This window comes from Oncorhynchus gorbuscha, linkage group LG10 (assembly GCF_021184085.1).
Source record: "Oncorhynchus gorbuscha isolate QuinsamMale2020 ecotype Even-year linkage group LG10, OgorEven_v1.0, whole genome shotgun sequence".
In the NCBI taxonomy this organism is placed as follows: domain Eukaryota; kingdom Metazoa; phylum Chordata; class Actinopteri; order Salmoniformes; family Salmonidae; genus Oncorhynchus; species Oncorhynchus gorbuscha.
This window is the reverse complement of record NC_060182.1, coordinates 68,577,178-68,602,000: the sequence shown is the minus strand read 5'-3', so window position 1 is coordinate 68,602,000 and position 24,823 is coordinate 68,577,178. Positions and strand designations below refer to the sequence as shown.

The 24,823-nt window shown below is 46.1% G+C and overlaps 1 protein-coding gene across 5 annotated transcripts in view; it reads left to right on the top strand.

Moving 5' to 3' along the window:
• The window catches only part of LOC124046429 (formin-like), a 143,133-nt gene that overhangs the window by 43,614 nt on the left and 74,696 nt on the right, over window positions 1-24,823 (top strand). For all 5 annotated transcript variants that reach the window (XR_006841013.1, XM_046366781.1, XM_046366782.1 and 2 more), the window contains 3 exons: window positions 1,253-1,935; window positions 7,935-8,076; window positions 17,002-17,089. Coding sequence is in view for 4 of the 5 variants with exons in the window: in XM_046366781.1 (XP_046222737.1) it covers window positions 1,253-1,935; window positions 7,935-8,076; window positions 17,002-17,089 (913 nt within the window). In the remaining variant the exon portion in view is untranslated. The remainder of the gene's footprint in view (window positions 1-1,252; window positions 1,936-7,934; window positions 8,077-17,001; window positions 17,090-24,823) is intronic.

The window sequence follows — 24,823 nt, the reverse complement described above, 5'->3', positions numbered from 1 at the left end:
GCCTTAAATGGGTCTGGTGTCTCCTTTGACTCCATCAAATGGTCCTTTCAACCAAAGCATCTCATGAATTGGCTCACACTTTTGTGGCATAACACTGTTGTCAGGCACAAGGTTTAATATTGACAGCACAACAATGATATGCATGTGTTTGAATGATAGTCCTCAAATACAGTAGGACTCATCCTGTCTTAAATGTGACATCCCAGCCACATTTGATATGAGGTCATCATTGAGAGAGGAAGCTGTGATGTCATGATGTGTTCCAGATGTGAAGCTCCTGGCAGTTCCTCATATGACATAGGATCACAGTTTACAACATGGATGCACCCAAAGATCTCATTTACTGACCTGTCTCTTTCCAACGGGAAATGTCTCCATTATTTCTTGTAAGATCTAGTTTATAGTTCACCCTCTAAACTCAGCAGATTCCGCTCTGTTGCTGAAGCACCATAATGCATTGTTTGTTCAACTGAGCCACCAGTGCCAAGGTGATGCAATTGAAAGCAGTATTTGAAATAGTTTCTCACAGGTCTCAGAGGAGTAGTCACATTTATTTGTTATGTTTCCTCTGTGTTCCAAGAACAGCCTGAGACGAGTAAGAGGGTCATAGAGCAGATTGTTAACCATATTTATGGAACAATTTCTCTGAACAACAACCTTACCTGAGCAAATTGTCTCTGGAAAGTGTGTCTGAAAATGACTATTATTGAAGCAGTGCTGATTCAGCAGTTATAGATGACATCCTCCGCGTGTAGAGGTCTTCCTCTGTGTGTTATCCTGCCATCTATCTCTAATCCCTTGCATCAAGCCATCGTATTGACACTCATAAACATGTAGTTAAACCATGAGAAAGGATAGGAACGTGCCTAATTCATTTTCCTTGCTGACCCCCATGCTAACAAGAAACATGTGTCGGATACATTGCAAAATGGTCTCCTTTTCACTTTTCCTCAAATTTGGCTGGATTATGTTGATGTTTGAAACTTCCAATAAACATCCAGCTTATTAGCTCTTCATTATGTTGTCAGTTTTTGTACTTTTCTGTTGGGTATGAAAGATTGGAATGAAAATGAGTGGGCATGATGTTATAAATCACTTAATTTAATTAAATGAAGGTAACGATGGCCATTTTCCCTCGCATGCTCTCATTGTGTCACCCAGGGGTCTTTGTGGAGCCCCACAGTATGTGATTCTGTTTCATATGGCTGAGTGGGATGTTTCTGATTTATCTCTGTGCTCCTGCTCCACACAGACGGACTTTGAGCTCCAGATCTTCCAGGTGCGAGGGGAGCATGCTGTGTCAGTGTCCCGGCTGGAGGGAGTCATCAGCAAGATGCATACAGACCGTTACCAGGCCTTTAGCCAGGGTCTTGAGAGGGGCAAGCTCCGCGAGACCTGTGTGTCCACTGAGGACGACCTGCCCCCCAAAACTTTCCGTAACGTCTGCATCCAGACAGACAGGGAGACCTTCCTCAGGACCCCCGAGGGTGAGGCCAGCCGGTCTGGTCTCAGCCCCAGCCAGAACGTGCCTAAGAAACTCAACCTGGACTCCATCAACCTGAGTCTGCATGGAGGACTGCCTGGCCCACCTCCTCCTCCTCCTCCTCTTCCTCCTCCTCCCCCTCCTCCTCCCCTCCCTGGCCAAATAGGACTGCTTCCACCTCCTCCTCCCCCGTTACCTGGCAACATGGGGCCACCACCTCCACCCCCCCTCCCAGGTTTTGGTCCCCCACCTCCCCCTCCCCTTGGGTTACCTGGAGCCGGCCCTCCTCCTCCTCCCCCTCCTCCTGGGTGCGGCCCACCTCCTCCTCCTGGGGGAGGATTTGGGTTTGGGTTCGGCCAGGCAGCAGAGAAGGTCCCAAGGAAGCCTGCGTTGGAACCGGCCACTCCCATGAAGCCTCTATACTGGACCAGGATACAGATCCAGGACAATAAGTACCTACTTCTTCTATAGCCCATTCACAAGATTTATTATCACTTCTGTTTCTCTCTCCTCACTATGGCACTTCTATCAGGTACACAGACACTCTAATACAGTAAAACATCAGGCTGGATTGACCGCCCCTACACTAGTACCCTGGATGAGGACAGGAGCCCAAGTGAGATGTTTCAGCACATTTCCAGTGGCTGTGGTTTGTATTGCTGGATGCCAGGCTCCCGGCTTTATGGCCTTGTATTTCTATGGCTGGATTGGTAGAGGAAGTTGACTTGTGGTTCACACCCTCTGGTCCTGGCTAATGGGGGAGGGTTGAGTGGGCCACAGCGGTTACATGCCTGCTATAAAGTTTACAGTTGAACAGCATTAAACAGGACTATTAACTGTAACACGTTTCTGGATAGACATTATGAGGGTAAATACAGTACACTTTCAAAAAGGCCAGGTCAATGAACAAATGTCAAAATACACACAATTTCGCTGTATATACAGAGCAGGCTTCATGAGGAAGCTGTAATAGGGAAGACATAGTTAACTGTGCTTTACAGGGATTACATGTCAATACATGCATGGTCCAGTCAATTATAAATGCTGTCTGCTGTGGAAGGCTTTGTCGATGTAGATGACTTTACGTAGATGTATTTTCCCAACATTTTTCAACATTGATTCATTGCATTTTGCTGGAGTCAGTCAGAGCCCATTACGTGGAGTTATTTGAATTGGTCCCTGTGAAGGGAAGATTTTTGGGAGTATCATTATGTTCTTGGATAAAGCCTCTTGGCTGTCCCAGACAGATACTTTCCCCACCGCCGTGGGTAGCCAATAGCAAATTGGGCCCAAATGGACACACTCGACTCTAATTGAGTCTCTGTCTATGTGTTTGATTGCTGTGGTATTTCAGCTATGACCAGCTGGCCAACATTTTCAAATCAATCGTATTTGTCACATGCGCCAAATACAACAGGTGAAGGTATTACAGTGAAATACTTACTTACAAGTCCTTAACCAACAATGCAGTTTTACGAAAAATAACCCGCCCACCTAAAAAATAAATAAAAGTAACAAATAATTAAAGAGCAGCAGTAAATAACAATAGCAAGGCTAAATACAGGGGGTTCCGGTACAGAGTCAATGTGCGGGGGCACCGGTTAGTCGAGGTTATATGTACATGTAGGTAGAGTTATTAAAGTGACTATGCATAGTGTAGATAATAACAGAAAGTAGCAGCAGCGTGAAAGGGGTGGGGGACAATGCAAATAGTCTGGGTAGCCATTTGATTAGATGTTCAGGAGTCTTATGGCTTGTGGGTAGAAGGTGTTTAGAAGCCTTTTGGACCTAGACTTGGCACTCCAGTACCGCTTGCCGTGCGGTAGCAGTGAGAATAGCCTATGACTAGGGTGGCTGGAGTCTTTAACAATTGACACCGCCTGGTATAGAGGTCCTGGATGGCAGGAAGCTTGGCCAGGGTGATGTACTGGGCTGTACGCACTACCCTCTGTAGTGCTTTGCAGTCAGAGGCCGAGCAGTTGCCATACTGGGCAGTGATGCAACCCGTCGGGATGCTCTCGATGGTGCAGCTGTAGAGCCTCTTGAGGATCAGAGGACCCATTTTTTTATCTGTTTGTTGAGTTTCCTTTGTCTCCACCGTGGTAAAAATGTCTCCTTTCTGAACGAGTCAACCCCGGCCGGCCAAACCCTGACCTCATGACTTGACAGTAGAGAGAAACTCATGAACACAAACACAGATAAGGCATATCCAGGTTGTATCTCATCCGGCCGTGATTGGGAATCCAATAGGGCGGCGCACAATTGGCCCAGCGTCGTCCGGGTTTGGCCGGGGTAGGCCATCATTGTAAATAATATTTTTTTCTTATCTGACTTAAATAAAGGTTAAGTAAAATATATATTTTTTTATATCTACAGCCCATACAGTATGGATACAGTACATCTACAGAGGCAATAGGCCTATTACATTTTACAAAGGGATCCCTTATAGAAAGTTGCTAAATCATGCAACATTACATATTACTATCAGTAGATAAACTGTAATTGAAAAGTTAACATGACCTGTGTTATACGTACAGTAAGTCTGCCTCACATAGGTGGGTCCTGATGAACCTCTCTCAGTGAACATGTTGCCTGTGAGGCTGTCTGACCTTGCCTATATACAGACTGAGTTATGGTGGACTTCATCTTCCCCTCCCTGTGTTATCAGAGACGGCCGGATCACTTATCAAACAGAGCCTGAGGCTGCCACACTGTCTAACCCAGGGGATAGTTCTCTTCTATGATTTAAAAGAGGAATGGAAAGTAAAGGTGGCAGAGCAAGGCTGAACTCTGGGAGGCTTCTGTACAAAGAGAGACATCATCAGACTCCTTCTCTGTTTGCTTTCAGCGTTACCCAGCAACAGAGGAAACGGAAAACGTCCTGTCTTCCTTGTAGTTTATTTGAAATGCTCCTTTAGTGCTGGAACCTCACATCTCAAACCCAGTGACACTTGAATCATATGATTTTCAGAAGCATCAGTCATAAATGTGACTTTTTATTAAAAAGCGGAAATTGAAGTCGCTTTTCTTTGCATTCTGCAAACTTCTGCCCTGAATCAAAATATGGAAGTAAACACTGCACAGCCCAAGTAAACATCAAATAAACAGCTTCACACATTGTTTATCTCTGGCACAGGACAATTTGTACTGAGAAGTCCCCTAGCTATTCCACTTTTCCCAAGAAGTAAAATCCAATCAAATGTAATTGCATTAGTCACATGCAACCTTACAGTGAAATGCTTACTTACGAGGCTCTAACCAACAATGCAGTTTTAAAAAATACGGATAAGAATAAGAAATATAAGTATCAAGTAATTAAAGAGCAGCAGTAAAATAAAAGACTATATACAGGGGGGTACCGGTACAGAGTCAATGTGCATGGGCACTGGTGAGTTTTTAGGTTAATATGTACATGTAGGTAGAGTTATTAAAGTGACTATGCATAGATGATAACAACAGAGAGAAGCAGCGGTGTAAAAGGGGGGGAGGCATTGCAAATAGTCTGGGTAGCCATTTGATTAGATGTTCAGGAGTCTTATGGCTTGGGGGTAGAAGCCTCTTGTACCTAGATTCGGTACCACTTGCCCTGCGGTAGCAGAGAGAACAGTCTCTGACTAGGGTGGCTGGAGTCTTTGGAATTTTTTTGTGCCTTCCTCTGACACCGCCTGGTATAGAGGTCCTGGATGGCAGGAAGCTGGGCCCCAGTGATGTACTATGCCATTCACACTACCCACTGTAGTGCCTTGTGGTCGGAGGCAGAGCAGTTGCCATACCAGGCAGTGATGCAACCATGCTCTCGATGGTGCAGTTGTAGAACCGTTTGAGGATCAGAGGACCCATGCCAAATCGTTTCAGTCTCCTGAGGGGGAATATGTTTTGTTGTGGCCTCTTCACGACTGTCATGGTGTGCTTGGACCTTGTTAGTTTGTTGGTGATGTGGACACCGAGGAACTTGAAGCTCTCAAACTGCTCCACTGCAGCCCCGTTGATGAGAATGGGGGCGTGCTCGTTCATATTTTTTCTGTCGACCACAATCATCTCCTTTGTCTTGATCACGTTGAGGGAGAGTTTGTTGTCCTGGCACCGCACGGCCAGGTCTCTGACCTACTTCCTATAGGCTGTCTCATCGTTGTCGGTGATCAGGCCTACCACTCATTTACATTTACATTTAAGTCATTTAGCAGACGCTCTTATCCAGAGCGACTTACAAATTGGTGCATTCACCTTATGACATCCAGTGGAACAGTCACTTCACAATAGTGCATCTAAATCTTAAAGGGGGGGTGAGAAGGATTACTTTATCCTATCCTAGGTATTCCTTAAAGAGGTGGGGTTTCAGGTGTCTCCGGAAGGTGGTGATTGACTCCGCTGTCCTGGCGTCGTGAGGGAGTTTGTTCCACCATTGGGGGGCCAGAGCAGCGAACAGTTTTGACTGGGCTGAGCGGGAACTGTACTTCCTCAGTGGTAGGGAGGCGAGCAGGCCAGAGGTGGATGAACGCAGTGCCCTTGTTTGGGTGTAGGGCCTGATCAGAGCCTGGAGGTACTGAGGTGCCGTTCCCCTCACAGCTCCGTAGGCAAGCACCATGGTCTTGTAGCGGATGCGAGCTTCAACTGGAAGCCAGTGGAGAGAGCGGAGGAGCGGGGTGACGTGAGAGAACTTGGGAAGGTTGAACACCAGACGGGCTGCGGATGAGTTGTAGGGGTTTAATGGCACAGGCAGGGAGCCCAGCCAACAGCGAGTTGCAATAATCCAGACGGGAGATGACAAGTGCCTGGATTAGGACCTGCGCCGCTTCCTGTGTGAGGCAGGGTCGTAGTCTGTACTCTACCACTGTTGTGTCACCGGCAAACGTAATGATGGTGTTGGAGTCGTGCCTGGCTGTGCAGTCATGAGCGAACAGGGAGTACAGGAGGGGATGGAGCACGCACCCCTGAGGGGCCACTGTGGTGAGGATCAGTATGGCGGATGTGTTGTTACCTACCCTTACCACCTGGGGGCAGCCCGTCAGAAAGTCCAGGATCCAGTTGCAGACGGAGGTGTTTAGTCCTATGGTCCTTAGCTTAGTGATGAGCTTTGAGGGCACTATGGTGTTGAATGCTGGGCTGTAGTCAATGAATATCATTCTCACATAGGTGTTCCTTTTGTCCAGGTGGGAAAGGGCAGTGTGGAGTGCAATAGAGATTGCATCATCTGTGGATCTGTTGGGGCAATAGGCAAATTTGAGTGGGTCTAGGGTTTCTGGGATAATGGTGTTGATGTGAGCCATGACCAGCCTTTCAAAGCTCTTCATGGCTACAGACGTGAGAGCTATGGGTTGGTAGTCAGGAATCAGGAGTATAGAATTATGGTCAGATTTGCCAAATGGAGGGCGAGGGAGAGCTTTGTATGCGCCTCTATGTGTGGAGTAAAGGTTGTCCAAAGTTTTTTCCCTCTGGATGCACATTTAACATACTGATTTTCCCTGCATAAATGTCCCTGGCTACTTGGAGCTTCGTCCTTTGGGTGAGCGTTTTCTTGTTTGCTTATGCCGGAATACAGCTCATTCAATCCTGTCTTAGTGCCAGCCTCAGTCTTTATGTATGTAACACAGCTACGAAAAATACAGATGAAAACTCTCTAAGTAGATAGTGTGGTCTACATTTTATGATGAGATACTCTACCTCAGGCGAACAATAGCTCAAGACTTCCTTAGATATTGTGTATCATCTGTTATTTACAAAAATACATAGTCCGCCACCCCTTGTTTTACCAGACGACGCTGTTCTATCCTGCCGCTACAGCGCATAACCAGCCAGATGTATGTTGGTAGTGTCATCTTTCAGTCACGACTCTGTGAAGCTTAAGATATTACAGTTTTGAATGTCCCGTAGGTAATTTAATCTTCCACATAGGTCATTGATTTTATTATCCAAAGATTGCATGTTTGCTAGCAGAATGGAAGGAAGTGGTGGTTTATTCAATCACCTACGAATTCTCCGAAGGCACTCCGCGCTCCCGCCCATTTTCTCCGCCTCCTTATCATGCAAATCGCGGGGATCTGGGCCTATTCCTGAGAAAGCAGTAAATAATTTGCGTCAGGCACGTCACACTCGTTAAAGGTAAAAAATTATTCTGCCAGTCCGTGGTGAGAAATCGCAGTCCTGATGTTCAGAAGTTATTTTCGGTCATAAGAGACGGTAGTGGCAACATTATGTACAAAATAAGTTTAAAAGATAAGTTACAAACAGCGCAAATAAACAAACAAAATAACACAATCGGTTGGGGGCACGTAAAATGTCAGTCTTCCTTTCCGGCGCCAAGTCACCCCCGTAACAGTCCCCATAACAGTCTCCTGACATCACAGTAACATTGTTATTGAAAAGGGTTTTATGTTGAACTGTGGTGCTCCTCAACGTATGGAAGTGTATCTCTCCCTCAGCCCCAGACTAACAGTCTGTCTCTTGTTTCCAGTAATAATACACTGTGGGGTTCACTGGAGGAGCCAGATATCGTAGACACCAAGGCGTTTGAGGACCTGTTCTCCAAGGCCACTCTGCAGCCGAAGAAGAAGCCCCTTTCAGACAGCTATGAGAAGAAGGCCAAGACTAAGAAGGTTAGTTGAAATCTCATCCATTCCTTTCCCTCCCCCGTGCTACTGTTATTATATAGTCTTGGCTCGTGCTGTTTTTCCTCTCTTAGGAGGAGAATTTCAAGTGTCTTGGGTTTGGAAGGTGATGAGGGCTACTAGACTTTCCATGCAGGGACCCATACACTGTAGCTTTAAAGCTGTCATCAGAAACGATGACACACTCCATTTGACATGGAGTCGTATTTCTCAGACCTGTCATGTCCATTACACAAGGGCCCTAGTGGTACACTTGAATGAAGATTTCCTTTACTATAGTTTCGTCGTCAGTATTAGGAGTTATTGAGATTAAGTAGTCAGGAAGAAAATATTGATGTAATACATTTTTTGAGGACGTTATTACTATGTTACTCCAGTAAGAGCATCTGCTGAATGAATACAATGGTGTCAGCAGATTATACCTTATTCTCCAACCCTAGACCACTTACCTCTGGAACATTCCATTAGGAGCTCTCCTGAGTTAGCCCAAGTAGAGCCACATAAACAAGTATCCTAGCATTTACATGGAGTCTAATCTAGGAACAACACAAAGTTTGCCAGGAGTAAATTGCTCCCCTCTCTTTTCTCGTCTTCCTCCCGACTGTCCAATCCATGGTGATTGGTGTAGGAAGCTCTTGTGGTACATCAAACTAGGCTATCAGGTGGCAGTGAGTTCAGTTTTCCTCTCCTCTCCCTGGCCCTGTGTATAGAAGCACAGCTGGGTAGGATCCACCTTTAGCTGCTGCTTACACTTCACAATCAGCTGTAGACTAAACTGTCCTACTCCTTGATTTGGAATATTCTTTTGATTGTCCTTTTGACTAAGTTTAATAGTCATTTTCTTACGAAACCTGGTAATAGTTATTGGTTGAGAGAAATCATGAAAAAATATTGGTCCTGTTCAGACTGGATGTAGATTTTTGGTACGGACCAAATCTAAAACAATCATAGACATCTACAGTGGGGCAAAAAAGTATTTAGCCAGCCACCAAAGACTGAATCTGCAATAGGTAAGCAGCTTGGTTTGAAGAAATCAACTGTGGGAGCAATTATTAGGAAATGGAAGACAAACAAGACCACTGATAATCTCCCTCGATCTGGGGCTCCACGCAAGAACGGTGAGCAAAAATCCCAGAACCACACGGGGAGACCTAGTGAATAACCTGCAGAGAGCTGGGACCAAAGTAACAAAGCCTACCATCAGTAACACACTACGCCGCCAGGGACTCAAATCCTGCAATGCCAGACGTATCCCCCTGCTTAAGCCAGTACATGTCCAGGCCCCTCTGAAGTTTGCTAGAGAGCATTTGGATGATCCAGAAGAAGATTGGGAGAATGTCATATGGTCAGATGAAACCAAAATATAACTTTTTGGTAAAAACTCAACTCGTCGTGTTTGAGTTGAGTTGCATCCAAAGAACACCATACCTACTGTGAAGCATGGGGGTGGAAACATCATGTTTGGGGCTGTTTTTCTGCAAAGGGACCAGGACGACTGATCCGTGTCAAGGAAAGAATGAATGGGGCCATGTATCGTGAGATTTTGAGTGAAAACCTCCTTCCATCAGCAAGGGCATTGAAGATGAAACGTGGCTGGGTCTTTCAGCATGACAATGATCCCAAACACACCGCCCGGGCAACGAAGGAGTGGCTTCGTAAGAAGCATTTCAAGGTCCTGGAGTGGCCTAGCCAGTCTCCAGATCTCAACCCCATAGAAAATCTTTGGAGGGATTTGAAAGTCCGTGTTGGCCAGCAACATCCCCAAAACATCACTGCTCTAGAGGAGATCTGCATGGAGGAATGGGCCAAAATACCAGCAACAGTGTGTGAAAACCTTGTGAAGACTTACAGAAAACGTTTGACCTCTGCCATTACCAACAAAGGGTATATAACAAAGTATTGAGATACACTTTCGTTATTGACCAAATACTTATTTTCCACCATAATTTGCAAATAAATTCATTACAAATCCTACAATGTGATTTTCTCGATTTTCGTTCTCATTTTGTCTGTCATAGTTGAAGGGTACCTATGATGAAAATTACAGGCCTCTCTCATCTTTTATATGGGAGAACTTGCACAATTGGTGGCTGACTAAATACTTTTTTGCCCCACTGTATGTTTCACACCTTTGGACAGCACAGTAAAGTACAATACAGCACAGTAGAGCACAGCAGAGTACAGAATATTACAGTACAGTACACAGTACACTAAATAAAAGCAGTGTAGATGTCACGCCCTGACCATAGAGAGCCTTTCTATTCTCTATTTTGGTTCGGTCGGGTTGTGACTAGGGTGGGTAATCTAGGTTGTTTTATTTCTATGTTGGCCTGGTATGGATCCCAAATAAAGGCAACTGTTTATCGTTGTCTCTGATTGGGGATCACATTTAGGCAGCCATTTCCCCACTGTGTTTTGTGGGATCATTAGAGCACAGTACAGTGGAGCACAGTACAGTACAGTACAATACAATAGAGTACAGTACAGCACAGTAGAGCACAGTACAGCACATTACGGCACAGTACAGTGGAGCACAGTACAGCACAGTACAGTACAGTACAATACAATAGAGTACATTTAAGAAAAGTAAACAATAGTGTGCCAGTGCTGTAGTACTCGAGTCCAGGACTTTCATGACTTGTGACTCAACCTGGACTTTACCATTGGTGACTCAGACTCACCTTCTCGTGACTTGTATTTGCACTTGGACTGGATAGGCTACTATGATAAGCAGAATATTTGCAGCACTGGGTGCGCAGAGCAGCGAGGTTTCTATTCTCTAGCAGTGGGAAGGACGTGCCACACCTGGCACACACAGTGATTGTGGGCAGGCAGGCTCCACTCTGGCTCCGCCTCCAGTCATAAGCTACGCATCGCGCAAGTGACTATCTTGCTTCCTTGTAACCACCAGTCACCAGCCTACTATTTATATTTGCCTGGTTAAGAAACATAAACTACTTACGAAATTGAAAACAATACTAGTATTGACTTTAATAGTAAAACAGTCTAGCTATTTGTCTCTCTCTCCCCTTGAGCATAGAAAAGTGGGCTGTGGTCTACCGAGTGGTGCAGCGGTCTAAGGCATCACTACAGATCCGGGTTCGATCCCGGGCTGTGTTGCAGCCGGCCGTGACCGGGAGACCCACGAGGCCCAGCGTTGCCTGGGTTAGGGGAGGGTTTGGCTGGCTGGGATGTTCTTGTCCCATCACACTCCAGTGTAATGTTAAATGTCTTGTTTAATGTCTTGTTGGAGGTCGTAGAGGGCTTCTTTCTATCCATCCATGTCTGAATCCTTGTTTCCAGTAGCTCTAGGCTTTTACCCCATAGCTGATATTGCTTGTAATCCATAGTTTTTGGTTCAGATACGTTCTTATAGTAATTGTGGGGACGACATTACCTATGCAATTATTGATGAAGCCCATGTACTGTACTAGAAAAACAGTCTTGTAGTCTTGCGTCTGCTTCATCCGACCACTTCTGTATTGAGTGCATCACTGGTACTTCCTGTTTGGGCTTTTGTTGGTCAGATTTGCCGAAGGGAGGACGAGGGAGGGCCTTGTATGCGTTTCTGTGGGTAGAATAAAAGTGGTCTAGATTTTTAGCGCCCCTAGTGGCGCAGGAGACGTGTTGGTAGAAGTGAGGTAGGATGATTTAACGTCTCCCCGCGTTAAAGTAACCGCCCACCAGAAACGCTGCCTCTGGGTGAGCCGGTTCTTGTTTGTTTATGGCCCCATACAGTTCGCTGAGTGCCAGAGTGGTGTTGGCTTGAGAACTTTCTTGGTAGATAAAGGGTCTGCAGCTTACCATGAGGTATTCTATATCAGGTGAGCAAAAGCTCGAGATTTCCTTCACACTTGATGCAGAAAAACAATTGTTATTTATGAAGAAAAAAAATCTTTTCGACTTCCACCCTACTCTACTGAACTGCACTGTACTGTACTTTACTCTACTGAATTAAACTCTACTGAATTAAACTTTACTGTCCTGTACCGTACCTTACTGTAGCTCTACAGTGTTCTGATGTACTAATCTGTGCTGTACTGTCTGTCCTGTGATGTTCAAACTTGTGAAACAGATTTGGTTCAAATTTGAACTTGTTTAGGGGCGGGGCTCTTGAAATGCTTGTTTTTACATTTACATTTTGGTCATTCAGCAGACGCTCTTATCCAAAGTGACGTACAGTCAGTGCATTCAACTAAGGTAGATAAACAACAACATATCACAGTCACAGCAACAACAACAAAAAGCTGTAACTGTTACTGAAATGTTATTGTAGTTGAAGTGGTCTGTTGGTTTATTCTGTGGGTTGGACTACTTTGAACGTCATCACTGCCAGTTTTAAAGCTTTTGAAAAAGCTTACATATGTGCATGTGACAGAGGGAGCAATAAAGCATTCTGTTGCAGTCTTCAGTTGGCTCCTCTTTCCTATCTTAGGAGACTTGAAAAAGTATTATTGTGATATATTGCTTACTTCATTGATCATGTAAATATGCAGTTGAAATTTAACCATAGAATCAATGACTGAAAAACATGTCTTTTCAACATTTTTTTTCATCCTGAAAAGATGTATTTTCACCTTTCATTCAGCATGTGAAATGCACCTGATTTCAACATTCGAAAAGTACATATTTTCGACGTCTGGAAAATAAGTCTTTTCGCCTTTCAATCAGCACTTAAAATGCACCTGACATCAACGTCTGGAAAAGACATCCAAAAGATGCTTACTGGGAAAGCAGCTGAGTCAGATATCAACGTGAGCTAGGAGGCTGATTTAGGGGCCAGCCCTGCAGGCAGGGTCAGGGAGACAGGAGACAGTTGGCTGAGCTTGATCAAATATTGGGCCAGTTGATGGGTTCAGAGTGACCAGACTGGATGGAGAGCACTAGAGATGGACACACACACTCACCCACACTGAGGCCTCTAGAGTGGACTGGAGCCATGACAGATTGATCAGAATGTGTATGGATTGGGAAGGGGACAGTCTGGTACAATGGCTGATTTTATCTGCTTGGACGCCACACTTAGGGCCATGGGGGCAGTGGGAGCGCTGACACACATGGCTGCGGAAGTGCAGAGTTGCAGCATTGGACTTGACTACAGCATGGGCCCTGAGAATTGGCCTGAGCTGTGCAGACCCAATGGCACGTAACCCATTAGAAAGGGGGATACTTCTCCTTCGTGAAAACTACATGAACTAACATTTGATTTTGTCATTCTTATTTGAGATGGTAGAGACAATATGTGGTATAGATATCTATTGTCCTTTGAGCCATGGGTTACAATACTCAGCCCAGAGAGAGCAGCCTGGGTTACAATACTCAGCCCAGAGAGAGCAGCCTGGGTTACAATACTCAGCCCAGAGAGCAGCCTGGGTTCAGCTATGATTATTGGGAGACGCTACCAACTGTGGAAAAGGTTGGCTACAGCCCCTTGGCAGTCCAACACTTTTAGAAAGGTCAGCTAAACAAAAGTAACTTGTTTACTTCTTTTATCCCTAAAAGTTTATACTACCAACGTTCAAACTCTCTGAATCATCATTTGCTGATAGGTTCCCAGAACAATGGGCTCTGACTGGACAAAGGAGGAGGGAGGAAACGGGGATAGAGAGGAAAGTGAAGAGGACAGTGGAGAGGGGGATGGAGAGGGAGGAGGAGAGGGGGGCTGGAGAGAGGAGGATGGAGGGAAAGAGGAGAGGGGAACGGAGATGGGGATGGAGAAAGGAGGATGGAGGGAAAGAGGAGAGGGGAAAGGAGAGGGGGATGGAAAGGTGAAGAGCAGACTGTCATCTAGCTAGCTAACAGACAGAGCCAGACTGGGCCTGCGGAGACACAGGGTCAATGAAGAGCGCTGCTTTGCCTTACTCTGCAATATCTGCCCCAGAGGTAATCTGACAAGCCAATAGTCCTGTCCTGGCCTCGCCACCACACCGATATGACACAACACAGAGACAAGTCAGTTAATCTCTGCCCAGTAATTATCTCTATCAATTTATGAAGAGCAGCTACACTGCACACATTATGGTTTTCAGTGCACTAAGCATGTTGGCTGTAGGGCACAATGGTGTATGTGATGACAGTACAGCTATACATGCCTATCGCACTTGTTACTTTTCTAGAAAGTGTTGCCAGATCAGCTAACGCCTGTGATCCCAGTCAGAGGGAAATTACTGGAATGTGTGTGTGCATTATGGAGATCAGTCACTTTACTCACCTCCCTTATTAAGGACAGCTCCACACACAGGACCATCAGTGTTGGAGAAAGGGGTCTGGTGGAATGAGTACGTACAGGGCTAAACATGTGTATGTGACCAATAAAATTTTATTTGATTATCATGTGTCCAATACAAATGAAAGCTGCTGTTTAATCTGGATGCCTTTCCTTTCGCCCACTGATTATCGTATCAAAGCAGCAGAGATGACATGCAGGGGAATAAGCTCCCTGTCAGCCTCCACACTCCACGGCCGCCCAGGCTACTCTACACCAGACTGGGGGTAATTGTAGGCATGTGGCTCCACTCGGTTCCACACTGAGGCGGGAGGAGAGCAATGGAGAGGAGAGGACACCTGTGGGGGTGTTTAAAGTGGAGAGGAGAGGCTGCGCGTGTCGCTGCATTTTGGGTGTGATGATATGAGCTGCAGGAGCGATGTGGAGTGCTACAGAGATGAGATGAGGAAACCCAGCGAGCCACAGCGTGGGGGCTGTTTAGATTACACCCCGACAGGATTTACTGTGCCAGGACCGGCAGGCTGTCCCCCTCACCATACCCCCGCCCGCCCGCCCGCCCGCCCGCCGCCCCACGTGTACACCAGTAATACGGCCTGCATAAACATTACACAGCAATTCCCACCACCCACACGAATCAAGCTCCTATCCAGTTTGTACACCATGGATTGCTGTAAAACAAACAGTGGCTTTAATTTGTTCAGACCCTACGTCTTTAGAGATGACTTATGGTCGTTCACACTGAGGTTTATTAAAAGCATATTTTGAGTGTTGAGTGTGACGTGGGAGAGTGGGTGTAAGATTAACACATGGAGAGTGCAGAACGTTGTGTGGAGATGTTGAGCGTTCATTGGAGGTGGTAATTTATGAGCTCTCTTGATCCATTTGTTATTGTAACGTATCTCCAGGGTGGGTGAACTCAGACATGGTTGGTTCGCAGTCACCCGTATAGCTGCCTGCCCCCTCAGCCATGGCTGTATAAACTATCAGCTCTCTGCTGAACCTGGTGCCCTCTCCCCAACACCAGCCACCTGCAACTTCTCAAACCACTGTCTTCCTTTTGTTATTTCAATCTTCATTTCAATGTCAAACCAATGTCTCCAGTCTATTTCAAGTGGGTTTTTTTTGGTCTGCTGGAAGGACTTCACCTTGGCTTGGATTGGTGGGTAGTTCTCCCAGTGTCCACTGGAGGTAGCTGTTATCTTTTGATACATACTTGTCATGGATTGCGAACAGAGAGCTCTTAGCATCAGCAGGTTCCTTCCTTGCGTGTCTGAGAGTAAGCATCCAGGCTTGTTCCTCCAGATCAGTTGTCTTTTCTCATTAAGTTAACTGGTCGGGCTAATTGGTGCTTCTGGAGCCACAGCGAGTGGCCAGGGTTCCTGGAAGGCTTTTAGTGTGGCCCAACCAGTGCAGTTCATTAAAGGTGTTGGAAAAGCCTCTCACTCTGCCTGTGCCCCTCTCATGTCCCTGTACAGGAGATCCCCAGTGTGATATTAGTAATGGACGTGGAAGCAGCATGCACTCTTACCTTCTGTAACGCAATACTCACTTCTAAGGCTTCTGCTCCTTGGTTCCCACTGGATGGCCCAGTAGCTGAGATGCAGTAATAATGGCCAGTGTTACCTAATGAAGAAGGCTGAGACATTAAGTTTTAGAGCTGGGCTTTACCTTGCCAAAACTGTTTCTAGCTTTATGGGTAATTCAGTCATAAGTAATTGTGACCATGTGTAGGCACAAATAAAAATCCTGTGAATTTATAGTTTGTTATAAAAAAAAACCTTGCCGGCTCTTCCACACTGAAAATATGTCCTTTTATGGTTTACTTTTTTACTTTCCTGTGACTTAATATTTTTGACTATATCGTAGGGCTGTCACAGTATTGTGATGTTTGTTTTTATGGTAAAAATTAAAACAAGAAGCAGACCAAACTCTGTGGTCCTTTAAAAACCTGCTTTATGTAAAATAATGTGTTATACAGCTAGGAAATGTGACTCTGGATGACAACATAATGATGTTTGTTTCCAACATTAGGGCTGTTTTCCTAAAGAAATCAAATCCGCTTTGTGTTTTGCTTCTTTGCCACGATACAAATGAGTATTGTGATACTGATATTGTCCTGGGCCCTACTATATAATTAATGCACTTTTACAGGGGAACTTGTTCTCTGTACTCTGTGCTCTGTACTGTTAGGGATGCCATTTGATAAGGCATGCTGAAACCTGTGGGTTTCTATCCTTACTCAATCCCTGCCTGTTACATGGACCGTAAAGGATTATGACATTGTGTAGATGAGTCTGGCATTAGGGTCAATCCAGACACTCCAGAGAGATGTTAGTATGTTGTATGTTACTCTTCTTTAGAGCACTTCTTCTGTCTCCCCCAGAGTCAATCTATCTTCAAGTGGTCTGGCTCTGGGTAGTGACTAAGTGATACTTTCCTTTGGCCTCTCTGGGAAAAAGACAGTGGATGACTTACAGTGTGTACAGCATATCATATAATAATAAATCTTAATTGCATTTTTTTCAATGAACTGTAGGTCTGGATCTTTTCAACTGTATAAACGGTGCCACTTGAATCAAATGGATATGGTGATCAAATAAAGGATATATAATGCCAATATTATTCTCGCTCTCCGATATAATCACTGTGATTAAGTTATGACGTTTACCGGTATGTCTCTCCTGCAGATTATCAAGCTGCTGGATGGGAAACGTTCCCAAGCAGTGGGCATCCTCATCTCAAGTCTGCACCTGGAAATGAAGGACATTCAGCAAGGTGAGAGCAAACATTTAATGGTCTGTGTTAAAACCAAGCTGTTTGGCAGCTTTTTTTACAGGAGGATTTTGTGCTATTTCTGAAAACCATTCATTTCCTGTCTGTTAAACAAGGCTGTTCTTTTTTCGATTAAACAGTAATAAACATCAGTTGCAATCCTATTTTCACTAGATTAGAAAAGACACTTGATAAATTGCAGATGCAAGTGGTTATTTTTAGTGAAGACATGTTGAAGCCTGGCACAAATAGTTTCCTGCCTCTTGACAGGTCCTAATGTGTGACTAGTTCCACTTTTATAGATGAATTTGTGTTTCATGTGGAACATGGAAGATTTCCAAGTTTCCCAAACTAGTGCATAATGTTGTGAGTGAACAGCATTGGAATGACATTAGACATTTTTGCTGAGAATTCTGTTTCACCAGCTTCAATCCTTCCTACACTGGTCAAAATCACATCAATATTTTCCCTTTTGAGCTAAAGAGGAGTGGAGTATTTGGTTGTGTATGTGTATTGGACTATATGTGTTTATATATGTGAATGGTGCAGGGAACATCTGACACAGCGGTTAGGCGTGCATAAATTGGATCCGTTAGCGACAGCCAGGGTAGAGGGCTGCATTTTCGCGGGACGACGGCAGGACCTGCGGTCTGACGGAGATCATTGTACAATCAGCATTTTTCATGTTGCGGTTGGGAGCGGTCGGTCAGACAGACAATTTTGGGATTCAAATATTGTTGTTGTCCTTCAGATTCTTTGGAAACGGTCATCTTTCTGCTTTATATGCGGAGCGGGAGAAGAAGAGGATGTCATCAATGTAGACGAAGACGAACCGATTCAACATGTCGCGGAGAACATCATTTACCAGAGCTTGGAACACAGCAGGGGGCCTAATGGCATGACCAAATACTCGTAGTGGCCTCTGGCCGTGTTGAAGGCGGTCTTCCACTCATCTACCTCCCATATCCGCACCAGGTGGTAGGCGTTCCGTAGATCCAGCTTGGATAACATGGTGGCCCCCTGGAGCGGCTCTAAGGCAGAGGAGATGAGTGGGAGCTGGTAGCGGTTCTTCGCCGTTATGTCATTGATGCACGGGTGCAGGGTAGGGCTGAGGGATATGGCCAAAATCTCATATCCCGATATTGGTAATTCCTTATCCCAATAACATACATTTCACGACATATCACAGTTTCTGTAAATTCAATGAATTAGTAGTTTATATAAAATGACCACATGTAAAGGCCTATTTCTTATTACATTTTGAATTATACTCAACAAATAAAAGGTATTTCTCCTTTTATTTAGAACATTTGTGCACATTTTCTCCTAAGCATGTAACAAAATATAAAATATTACTGTATAAAATCTTAAAAGGTAAATAGAAAACATTTCAAATATAGTTGAAAACAAAATAAATATAGGCCTGAAATATATATTATTTTGGGGGGCTTGCCTGTTTTGCATGTTATTTTGGCATTAATACGTGTCACATATCAATTTGCATTTAGTACCTTGGGTTGAGTGTCAGCACCAACTCACGAAACCCCCGTTTCTTGACTGTGTAAACTGGGGCCATGTCTTTGCAGATGTAAGTTGTAATGGCAGCTGTTATCTCCTTCCATCTTCCTGATTCTTTGCCATTTAGTGTGCCGCGGGAAAAATCCTCTTGCAACGTCTGAGTCGGGGGTTTGTTTTGAGCACTCGACTGTACTTTGTTGGGTCTCCTCCGTAGACTCTCTCTGTACTGTTTGACATGATTCTTGCGTAGGTGATAAAAGAGGTTAGTGGTGTTTGAGCCTGCGGTATATTTTGCAGAGGACGGTTTTCTGGTCTGTGTCGGACTTTTCATACCCAAACCACGTCCATGTGACCGAAGTAGCCCCTCTTTTAGGTATGAGCCCCGTGTCTCTGTGCTCTGTGTCACGTTCACTCTCCTCCATGTTTGTTTGTGTTGCAAACTTCCGTCATCCAAAGCATCGTCCAATTGACAAAAAATATTGCCGTAAGAGTGTGATTTGCGACACAACAAAATAAAATGAAATGATAGATGTTTTTCTATAGTTACATGATATATATCGTCATATCGCCCAGCCCTAGTGCAGGGTCTTGTCCTTCTTCTCTACAAAGAAGAACCCTGTGCAGGCGGGAGAGGATGAAGGATGTATTAATCCTGAAGTTTGGGGGTCCCCAACGTAGGTCTCCATAGCCCTGGTCTCCAATCCCGACAGTGATTACAGTCCCCAGGTTGGAGTGGTGTTAGGGAGAAGGTCAATCCCACAGTCATATAGTTGGTTTGGTGGAAGTGAAGTGGCCCGGGCCTTGTTGGACACCTCCCGAAGGTCCTGGTACTCCGCGGGAATGGCGGAGAGGTCCGGGGCACTTTCTGAGCCCCCAGGAAGACGTCCCGGAGCAAGTTGCACTAACTTCACGCTTGGCGTGGCAGAATGGACTTCAGCCCGTGACGGCACCAGTAGACCAGTTGATGAGGGGATTGTGTTGCTGGAGCCAGGAGAATCCCAAAACCACGGGAATCTGAGGAGACTTGGTGAGTAGAAATTGAATCGTCTCCCTGTGATTCCCAGACACCTGTAGGTTGATGGGAGTGGTATAATGAGTGACCCGGCCTATAGAGCGCCCGTCCAGTGCTCTAACATCCATTGGAATGGAGAGGGGCTGAGTGGGGATGTTCAGCTTGGAAGCAAGGGTAGCGTCCAAAAAACTCCAGAGTCAATGAGGACCCGGAGAGATTTAGACTGGTAACCCCACAGCAGATTGGCATGAAAAGGGGTGCGAACAAGCAAAGCAGAAAAGTTATCCATATGGCCCATCAGAGTACTCACTCCTATCAGTGAGCCTGGTCTTTTAAAGGACAAGAGGACACAAAATGACCAAGAGTCCCACAATACAGACAACTCTTTGCGTTGATCCTGTATTTCCGTTCCGCTGGCGAAAGCCCAGCTCTGCCTAGTTGCATAGGCTTGGGAGGCGGTGACTCTCGGCGTCTTCGGCGACTCTCGGGGGAAGTCGGGAAGCCTCGGGTTCTCTCAGCAATGGGGCCATCGGGGACTTTTGGGATGAATCGGAGGCAAGGTGTAATCCCTGGACGTGTGAGCGAAATCGAATTTCCTCTCCCTCTGTCGTTCCCGTAATCGCCCATCTGATGGGCAAATCTATGAGGGAATTGAGATACGTAAATAACTCCCGAGCAGCAAGCTCGTCCTTGACCTCCTCCTAGACGCCGTGCAGGAACATATCGAACAACACTTCCTGGTTCCAAGCACTCTCCGCTGCCAACGTGCGGAAATCCACGGCATAGTCTGCAGGAGTCCTGCACGAAGCTGGATTAGCATCCAGGCAGCTTCTCTCCCGGAGAACGGGGCATCAAAAAACCTTCTTCACCCCTCCCACGAACCCCTCCAGGCTAACACATCTGGCCAGCTGTTGTTCCCAAACAACAGTAGCCCAGGCAAGAGCTCCGCCGGACATCAGCGTGATGAGGTAGGCTATCTTGGAGCTATCCGAGGGGACGGCTGAAGCTCGAAGATGAGGGCAAACTGAGCTAGAAACACTTGACAGGTGCTCGGCTCTCCATAGAAGCGTTCCGGGGAGGTAAGCGGGGCTCCTGAGAACGTGGAGTGACCGATGAGATGGCACAGCTAACAGCTGAGTTACTGAGGGGCTGTGGGGTTACCACCATGGTAGGTTGCCTCCCAGACAACCTGCAAAATTGCTCCAGCAAAATGTCCAACGCCCGGTCATGGCGTTCAGCCAACATTTGGACCCCCTCCATAAGGCCTTGAAGCAATTCCTTGTGTCTACCGATGGTGGCTCCTTGGGAGAAGATGGTGTTGCGCAGCTGGCCTGGATCTGCTGTGTCAGTCATGGCCAGTTCGTACTATCACGTTTCAGGTAAGACCCAGATGCAGACAACGTCGAAGTAACAACAGTTTAAGAGCAAGCAGGGGTCAGTAATCCAGATAGGTTGGACAAAGGTACAGGACGGCAGGCAGGCTCAGGGTCAGGATAGGCAGAGGTCAGTATTCCAGATAGGTGGGGCAAAGGTACAGGATGGCAGGCAGGGTCAGAGCAAGCAGAATGGTCAACACCGGGAAAACAGGAACAATCGAGAGAAAGGAGCAGAGGGAAAACATTGGTAGGCTTGACGAAACAAAAAAAACTGGCAAAAGACAAACAGAGGACACAGGTATAAATACACAGGGGGTAATGGGGACGATGGGTGACACCTGGAGGAGGGTGGAGACAATCACGAAGACAGGTGAGACAGATCAGGGCGTGACCCGCTCTCATCATTCTTGCTGCTTCAAGTTCAGTAGCCATACATTCGAGATCAGGTGCGCGCGCATATGGTCTCAATTAAATAGACTAGGCTATAGCCTATGAATGGGCAGAGAAGCCCGGGGCAGTTATCTTTCCAAGGAAATGTCATTTCTAAATATGTTTATGCTACATTTTGCTACTTTCCCTAGAAATACATATTGATCACCCATATTTGTCTCCGTCTGAAAATAGTCCCACTCCTAAAATGCAGGCTATAAAACGTTGCTCAAGATAAAGTGCAAATCTCTCCAACTCCGCTGTCTTCAAACAATGTCTAATCTATTGGCTGACATAGCCCAGTAATACCGATAGCCTAATATAATGGGCCAAGTGAGAATCTCTGGGTATTTTAACCTATTTCTTAGGTTATTTTAGCACATTTTGATATTACCTGTAGGGCTAAAAATTGCTGGGACCATGGCTGGCAAGTGATCTGCGTCACATACCCTTAAAATAACATTGCAGGTCTGCGGTTAGGATCGGAACCAGTTCTTGCGGTAGCGGGTGGGAGTCCCAAAGAAATTCAGAGGTGTTGGCGGGGTATGAAAAGCGGTGGGAGGGGGATGAATAAATCCGTCCTGTGCATAGCTCTAAGCCTGGGTGCGTTGGGTCGATACTGCGACTGGGAGTGGAGGGATTGGCAGTCTTAGTGGCCCGGCGGATCTGTTCATTGTTGCCAGTGACGGTTTCCACCACCTAATGGGAGCGACACCCTGCTAATGATCTGAGTGTGTATAAATCCACCTTTGCAGTCAGTAGACACCACACCGCCACTATAAAACGGCAGCCCAATGCAAGCCAAGCAACACATTGGGTCAAGCTACTGTTTTTGGTTTTCATTTTTTTTGTTCTCTCTCCTCTTTTTGTCGGTGTCGAGGTAAAGAACCCCCAATAAAAGAGCCTGCTCTCTCCCAGCATGAGCCTGCTTCCTACAGCCTTAATGGGAGGTGTAGGTGAAATGGACAATTTGAATCTGACAATTCAGCAGAGTGGCCTAATAAGCACTTCTAAGGGCCCTGGTCCCTGGCCTCACCTGCTTGCCTGCTCTTTGTTGGCAAATTAAAAGGACATGGGACATGTAATGTAATTACATCCACTAGGGAGGGGGGAGACAAGGGAGGGGGGCTCTGGTTACCCAGTGCAGGGAGAGGGGAGAGAGGGGGCCAACGGAGGGCCTGAGACTGGCTGGGGGACCTCCTGGGCCACCGCAGTTCAAGGCAGAGGGGAGGTTCCCCCACACCTCACCACACACACCACACACCCTGAGCGATGAGTGAGAAGTGGAGGGAAAGGGAGTGAGGCTGCGACGGGGTTCCTTTGATCTCCCGGTGTGGAGAGATATCCAGGCTCTGGCCCCCTTGGCTCAGAGCACTGTGCTGCACTGCAGCCCTCCTTTGGTGTGTGATTGACGGTTGCATGGCGGGCGTGCTGAGGCCTTGAGTAATCCACTCTAATAAGCGGTAGGAAATGGCCACCACCTCCAGCCTGCTCTGCAGCCTGCTGCTCTCCACTCTAATCCAGCCTCCAGGGCTGCTCTACTGCCCTAGCTGGTCGTGGGGGCTTGTGGAAGCTGTGGCCGTCAGTGGAAGAATGCTTGGATTATGGGACGCAGATCTTTTTCTTCTGATTTGGAGGCCTTGAGTGGAGATTGAAGGTGACATGTCATAATGAATCCAGGGTGTTGCTCTATACAGTACAGTCATGTGCTTCTGGCTTGACTTCACTGGTGGCTCTTTGCTAGTCATGTGACTGAGACATGACGCAGCTACAGTGGTGTGGAGAGGGGCTTGTTTCCACTCACACTGGGTCTGTTTTAGGCTGATCTGAGAGCAGGTGTCGCTCTGCAGTCTGCAACTGACAGCACACAGATCCATATCAGCTATGAGACAAGGAGCCATCCCTCCCAGTCTGCTCCCTCCTATGCTCTCTCCTTTCCTCCCTGACCTGCACCCAGCCATAAAGCCATGACTCGTCTCACTGAGACACTGAGCAGAGCTCTCCGTCTCTTACTTTTTCTCTCACACTCTTTCTCTTTTGCTGATAAGAGACTTGCTTTCTCTTTCTCTTTCTCTCTCTCTCTCTCTCTCTCTCCCCCCTCCTCTCTCTATGCAGCCCCCCTTTAGAGATCATTACTGGAGACTGTGGTGGTTCTGGCTACAGGTCCTGGGGTTAAACAGTTACAGGCTCTCTCCTGTGACCCGTGGCCTATAGGCTTAGTCCTCTGCATGTCGGCCTGAGAGGAGAGCCCCCGTGTGAGGTGGGCTCTGGGCACTGCTTTGCTGTGCTCTGACACCACAGCTGCCCTGTCCTGCCTGACCACACTCCCAGATACCCCACCATTCCCTAATATTCTCATTCACTCACTCCAAAATTAAAATTTGTCAGACATCTCAGACCTCAAAAGTTGTCTAATGTTAAATGACTTATCAAAATAATAGACATGAGTATTATGTATTTAAAGTACATAGTTAACCCTCCTGCTGTGTTCTGGTCGAATTGGACCGATTTACACATTTTCTCTCTGAAAAATGTAGTTCATTTAATCTGACTGTTATAAGTGTAACGGTCGTCGTAGGTGGAAGAAAAGGATGACCAATGCACAGCAAGTATCCATATTCTTTAATACAATAATTGAACACTGAAACAAAATGACAAATGAACAGTCCTGTATGGTGCTGAAAAAACACTGAACAGAAAATAATCACCCACACAGCACAGGTGGGAAAAGGCTACCTAAGTATGATTCTCAATCAGAGACAACTAATGACACCTGCCTCTGATTGAGAACCATACCAGGCCAAACACAAAAACACCACATAGAAAAGGAAACATAGGCAACCCACCCAATTCACGCCCTGACCATACTAAAACAAAGACATAACAAAAGAACTAAGGTCAGAACGTGACAACAAGGTTCCATGACTTTGTCCACACAGGGCACCTGAACACACAAAATACATTTGGATGATTTTCATAACATTTTGGGTGTTTTATTTAACTTTTGTACACCTGTGGTGTTCCCGGTCAGAAAGGACCGGTCATTAGAAATGAATGTGTGAGACTACAATTAGTGTATAAAATTGAGTTCAGGCACATGCCCATTCATCAGATGGACACACTTCCTCTCCCAGACCCCCACATGCATATGTGTTTGAACACACACACACCTCACTCCCCTTCTTGGCTTCCATGACAACCCCCACTGGAACCTTTCCCCAATAGAATCTTTCCCCCACAGGAACCACACCTGTTGGCATTCTCACAAACAATTGCAACATTGTTTCAATAATACATAGAACTTTTCTTGCAGCTCTGGTATATAATATAAAGCTTTTTTGAGGCCTTGCTCACAATTCAATCTGTGGCAGCACAATGGCCAGACAATATACTGTGTGAGGC